The sequence below is a fragment of the Orycteropus afer genome, unplaced genomic scaffold (genome assembly GCF_000298275.1).
Source record: "Orycteropus afer afer isolate SDZICR_OR568_19922 unplaced genomic scaffold, OryAfe1.0 scaffold00206, whole genome shotgun sequence".
Taxonomy (NCBI): domain Eukaryota; kingdom Metazoa; phylum Chordata; class Mammalia; order Tubulidentata; family Orycteropodidae; genus Orycteropus; species Orycteropus afer.
Genome location: NW_006921793.1, coordinates 3940414 through 3947130, shown reverse-complemented (window position 1 = coordinate 3947130; position 6717 = coordinate 3940414). Strand labels below are relative to the sequence as shown.

The window sequence follows — 6717 nt, the reverse complement described above, 5'->3', positions numbered from 1 at the left end:
GGTTCTTTTGTTTTTTTGCTGGGTGGGGGTCATCTGAGAATAAACAATCTTAAAAAGCCCACACTAATTTCTTTTCTTCACCACCCAATATTAAAAAAAAAACAAAACACTTATTGAACATCCTAAATGCAATGTCATTAAAGCCTTATGGCATGAAAAGCTTTCTGCATAAGTACACTTTAATTAACTCAACACCAGTACTCTGAAGTCTTATAGAATGTTAACAGTAAGATGATCATTACCCATACCTTACACTCTAGGGTTTGCATCTTAATTTATTTATTCTACTACTTCTAGAATAAACAGAATTTCAGAGATAGAAAATGTTTTCTAGTCTCACTACCTCAGAAGAGATATCAGAGTTCCTGAGTCATGTACTGACTTGCTCAACCAGAAACCAAGTCTCCTACTCCTTTCCACTTTGGCACACACTCTGCCTTCTCACATAGCTATATACCTAGAGCAATCATTCAAATATTTAAATATTCCATTCTTAACACTTTTCAAAAAATTAAAGATACCTTTCAAAAAGTTACCTAATAAGTACACCCAACACATGAAAATTCAGCTTGTCTCTTTCCTCAAATCTTTCAACCTTCAAAATCCCCAAAATAAAGACCTGTGCTATGGTACTTAACTGCCTCATGAAGGTAAAAAAATTAAAGGGCCACATAAACTACACATATCCTAATCATTTTTGATTCTTTGAGGTCACACCCTTTTCCTCTCCATAGATGTGCAGCAACAATTAGAAAAAAATTATTTACAGTAACTACTTTAGAGGTCGGACATGAAAACAGGTATTCAGATGTAAGCAGGATAAGTAACATGTACCAAATGTAGACATCAAGAATACCCTGATTGTTCCCCTGTGAGTCATTCCCAGTTCACAGGGTCATTTTTCAATGGGTTTCGCAGTGAGTCTGGGATAGGAACGACTAAGTTTCACCACATACGTCCCACCTCCACTGACTGTCACAATGTAAGGGACAAGAAATTCCTATGTAGTTGCCCGTGAGTTAAGCCTTGCAGCCTCTGACACTTTACAATGTCCACTACATACATTTACTAGAAAACAATAAATGACTTTCTTTATCTAGCACTGAACAAGCAGGCACTGCTAAGGGAACCCTCAACTCTAGCACTGACAGAGGGAGAGAAACATTATTATCACATAAAAGAGCAAGAGAAAACCACTATAGGAGTTTTATAGAAAACCTACTATTCTTGACTTGCAGAAGTGCTTTAAGATATATTTACCAACATATTCACTGTGGTAGTGTTAATAATTTCAAACAATTGAAAATAAACTAAGCAAACTTGTATTTACAGCCATTAAAAATAATGGCATAAATATACATAAAACCAAACACACTGCCATTGAGTCAATTCTGACTTGTAGCAACCACCGTTGGATTTCCAAGGCTGTAAATCTTTATGGAAGCAGACTATCTCATCTTTCTTCCGCAGAGCAGCTGGTGGGTTTGAACCACTGACCTTTTTCATTAACAACCAAATGCCTTAAACACAAAATATTTAAGTGCTTCTTAAATATCCATATGGTGACCAAGAATGATGTCTTTGGTGTGTTTTGGGAGGAAATCAGCCTGCAGAAATGTATACCAGTACTTTTTCCAAAAATACACACACATAGGTAAACTATGCTTTTATATGCACAGGGAGAAGTCTGGAAATACATCATACACCAAATTAATAATAGCGGGCACTTTTCAAGGATAAGGGTAAAAGTACATTTTTCCCCATTTCTACACCATATGTATTTCTTATTATGTGAGTAAATTACTTTTATGCTTTCTAAACTACATAATATTCTGCTTCCAAGAACTGTTTGTATATTTAAGTAAAACATGATTTCAAAGTGCCACCTTTTGAATAAAATACATTACCCACATTTAATCATTTCTCAGTAAAATTCGCTTACATTATTTACTGACTTGGGGATTCTTACCAAGTCATGGCTCAGTGCATTATAATATTAAGTAGCACTACAACAAATAGAGCTTATGGCTATGCATACATACTTTCAAAAAATCATCTTAAGAAACAAGTTTCATTTTGTGAAATTTTAAATTCTCATTGGCCATAAGCCAAGATAGCCACTTTAAGGAGATCTGCCCCAAGGGAAGGCCCTGCTTAGATAGCCTTGTTTCTCTAATCTGATATTAGCTGTTTTATATCTCACTTACCCCCAGAAAAAAGAGATACATTATCAGGTAAGAAAAAGTTCCTAGTATTACTATTGCCTTCACCTCTCCCTGGGCAGGTGCAGAGAGCCAGAACTTTCTCCACAATGCCAGAAGCTACAGGGTCCCAATGAGTACTACTGCCAGCTGCAGGGGCAGCCAGCCCAGCCTCATCCATTACAGTGGAAAAACAACTCCCTGTGGAACTGGATATAGCAAGATTTGACCTAAACAAATAACTAGGACATGAGCAGCCTATTTTTTGAGCACTAAAAGAGGGCTAAATTTTGAAAAAGTCATTTGTGTGACTTAAAAATCACCACACATCTTTTTATGATGTATTTAATCCTCTGGACAAATATTTCTACACATCTGGAGAATCACTAACAAAAGATTTTTAAGAATATTCACTAGGGAGCCCAAACCACACAACTTCCTCTAAGAAATTATAAACTACCATCAGCTAGGAGCTTTAACCAGTTAAATCTATACAACATGCAAGCTGTTTAACTACTCAATAGATAAATAAGTTATTGTACTAGCAGAAAGAAATCCAAGATAATGAATAATCTCTCTAACCAATACACCCGAGAGTTAAACATAAATCTAAATCTCTAAAATGAAAAATGTGCAGTGAAAAAGATAATCTGTCTTTCTCAGTCCAGGATTAGAATATAATTTTGAAAGCAATCCAATATAAGATAGTTAGTCACACAAGTAAGACAGCAATTCAGTACAAATCAAACCCGTTAAGAAACTTTTAAGTTCAGATTCTTAAAACATTAATTGAAAATTCACTAAATTAGTATCTAAATCCTTTATGATAATAGCCATTCATCCTCGATGTTAAAAATCACTGAATAAAATCACTAAATAGAGTTTAACAATTCCTTTAAGCAAATAATTTGAAAGGCTCAATTGTCTCCTTTGTAGTGCATGTTGGTGGTTTTTGCAGCTTGCTTAAAAAATTATGTGCTTTTATTGTACCAAAGAAATTCCGAAAGTGAAGGACAACCTACTCATTGATAACAACACTACCATTCTTCACATTCCTTACTTAGAAAATCTGCTGGAGCACTTGACTTTATCCAAACTACAAAGAGTTTAGCTAATATTAAGAAGGGAAACTTCCCTATAAGTTGGTTCAAAGTTTAGGTTCCTTCTTACTTTTTTCAAGGCAAACCTCCTATTCAAACAAGTGAGAGAAAACAGAGACTTCAACAGCTATGTTCTTAAACCTCCAAATGTCTCCCTCCTAATTTTCCCCATAACAAATACATAATGAAAAACTTTTTTAATTTTGGCAAAGTACATCTCTTTTCAACCCTATGAGAGTAAATAAAGCATGCCTCCCTGGGTTATGTTTGGAAACTGTGCAGCTAGGTGAGATATACTTTTGAACAATACATAATTGTTCTTAACAAAGAAGGCTCCTGGAAACCACATTCACCAACACAATTATCTGTATTTCTATCCTCACAAAGAAGAATCAAGGTCGAACTGAAATCAATATACAGAAAAGGAGAGGAGAGTTCATAAGAGACAAGTGGAGCCAGCTTCAAAATCAAACAGAGGGTAAAAATGCACCTACTCCTCACACGTAACAAGAACACTAAGTGGCAATGACAACATCTAAGCTTTAGATAAGACCCTCTTACCAGCACTGGACCTGGGCTGTCGACTTCCACTTCTCCCTGAGCTGCATCCTTGCATTGCAGGGGGGACTCGATCACAAGCTCTTTTTTGACACTTCTGCTACTTGTCCTGCATTTATCAGCCTGCATTCTCGGCTGAGAAAGCAAGTCAGAAAGTATGCAATGCGGACAGCTGTGAGCCTCTGGCTGTGCAAGGCAGATGCATGCCAGTAGCCCACGGAAGGAAAGGAAGCTGGCCTCCCAGGCACAAGTGGTCAGCCTTCTGGCTGGATTCTGCCTCGGAGCTCTGTCTGCAGGGCCTGGTGTGGTGGGAAGGCATGACAGTGAAGGCCGGCCTCCAGGAGTCTTACTACTCCTCGGAAAATGGGAGGATCCCACTCGCCAGCCAAAGGAAAACAAACCCCAAATTGTACAATACACAGCGTACTGTCTCTCTGATAAAGACGGGCCTTATTGTGTCTAGTCCACACAGCGTGGGCCAAACCTATCCGAATCAAAACAGCGCAGTGTTTAAAAGAAACCGATTCACAGACACCTTCATCATTACTTTAAACGTGAAGCTTACAGAATTGAAGAGAAGGCTAAGTTGTCTGGTTGTTGTAATATTATTAAAGTTTGTGAATGCTTTGATTTGTGTTATGGCTAAACACCAAATGCTTGGCTGATATCAAAGCAGGGAAGAACAACTAGAAATGGTGTTCCTGCTGCCAGAGCTAACACAACAGCCTCAAGGATGCAGGTATGGGAAGAGTTTCTCCCTACCTACCTCATAGCACACAAATCCACAGCCCTTGCAAAACTTAATTCATTTATCATTTAATGCCAGGAAGACAAGTGCCTAAGGCACTTGACTGCTAACCAAAAGGCTGGCGGTTCAAATCCACCAGCCAACTCCTCGCAAGGAAGTTTGGGCAATCTACTTCTGTAGTGATACTGCCTCAGAAACCCAAGGAAGGATCACTATCAGTCAGGTCCAACTCAACAGTGTGTAACAATAATACCACCACCACCACAACATATAATGGAAAATGCTTTTATTAAACAGAACTTTAAATTCACCAACAGCTATGTGGATACCTATTTCATGCCCAGTACTAGGTACTGAAAGAAGCTCTAGTGGTACAGTGCTTAAAGCACTCATCTGTTCACCAAAAAGTCAACAGTTCAAACCTACCAGCCACTCCACAGGAGAGAGAGGTGGCAGTCTGCTTCCATAAAGATGAATAGTGTTGGAAACTCTATGGGGCAATTCTACACTGTCCTCTAGGGTCACTCTGAGTTGGAATCAACGCAATGGCAATGAATGACAAGGTACTGAGGGGATCACAGTATTAATATAGAGTGTCACTCCCCTCAAGGAACTTGGCAATCGGGAAGGCAAGATAAACAGACATCAAATAATGAATGACAAATTAATCAAAGAGATACACAGAAGTACAGGAAAGAGATTTACCATTCTATGGTTCAATGATGACAGCACCCAATAAACATTAATCTTCACTTCCTAGGGTGCTGTAGAACTTTACCTAATTAGTTACATTCTGCTTATTTTCTTGAAATCAGGGAATGTTTAATAAATAATAGTTGTTGTCATCGCCATCAAGTTGATTTTGACTCACAGTGGCTCCATGTGTGTCAGAGTACAAATGTGTTTCATAGGGTTTTCAGAGGATGAATTTTTTGGAAGTATATCACCAGGAGCTCTGGTGGTGCAGTGGTTAAGGCTTATGGTTGATGACCAAAAGGTAAGCTGCTCTGTGAAAGAAAGAGGAGGCAGTCTCCTTCTGTAAAGATTCACAGCCTTGGGAACCCTATAAGGCATTTCTACTCTATCCTATATGGTCACTATGAGTCAAAATCAACTTGATGGCAGTGTGCTTCATTTTAGTTTTTGGGTCATCAAACCTTTCTTCCAAGGTTCCTATGGGTAGACTCAAACCTCCAACCTTGTGGTTAGCAGCTGAGCACATTAACAGTTTCCACCACACAGGCACTCCTAGTAGTACTAGTAGTAGTATTAAGCAAACAATGAAACTAGTTAGCATATAACAATAACAGATGCTTTAAGATATCTGTTTAGATAGTTTATATAGGGTAATATATAAACTATTACAGAAATATTATCTCAAATCTTACATAAATCTTGCAATATAGGTATAAATCTCCCAGTTTCAAGGCAAAATTCCTGTGGCTGGGATGGCTTAGGGCAGGTGGTAAGGAGCCCAGATCCCAGCCTATGCCCGCACTATCTCCTTTCCTTGCACAAGGGTCTCCTGCAGCCACTCCACTTCACCAGCTGAGTTGAGTCTGTCACTTCAAACACCAGGAATCCTTCTGACTGAGAAGAGATATTAATTATGTAATGAAGTAGGGTTCAATAAGTTCATAACAAAAAGGTAGTAAATTCTGTAAAAGAAATTTCTTTAAAACCTACCCAATCTCTCAACCTTGGGTCATCTTTCAGATATAAGCTCTCCTGCCAAATCTCTGATCTGAAATAATATGGTTTATATTTGTAAAGTTACAATAGGATGCAGGGAGGGAAGAATTTCAGTTACATAAATATAGAACAGAAATGTTCTATCAAAACTTAGAACTGTGCTATTAAAGCAAATAAAGGATAAAAAGGATCAAGTTTAAAAGGACTCTACAAATCAACTAAGCATTAGTACAATTAGCACAACCAATTCAACTCAAACCTTTTCAAAATGGCTGGAGAAGTCCTATATAAACCAATTCTTCTTCAAATTGTCATTATCATTAAGCCCTCAGACATTCCGGACTGACAGAAGTGCTATCCTATTTATTGGGTCAAAATAGTCTGTAGGGCCAAAAGCCAAAACTCACTGTCATCAAGT

The 6717-nt window shown here is 38.0% G+C and overlaps 1 protein-coding gene across 1 annotated transcript in view; it reads right to left on the bottom strand.

Annotated features, from left to right (window-relative positions):
- Nucleotides 1-3988, bottom strand: part of DOCK9 (dedicator of cytokinesis 9) — a 294626-nt gene extending 290638 nt beyond the window's left edge. The window contains exon 1 of the mRNA XM_042781963.1: nucleotides 3863-3988. Coding sequence (XP_042637897.1) covers nucleotides 3863-3988 — 126 coding nt within the window. The remainder of the gene's footprint in view (nucleotides 1-3862) is intronic.
- Between the last annotated feature and the right edge of the window lie 2729 nt (nucleotides 3989-6717).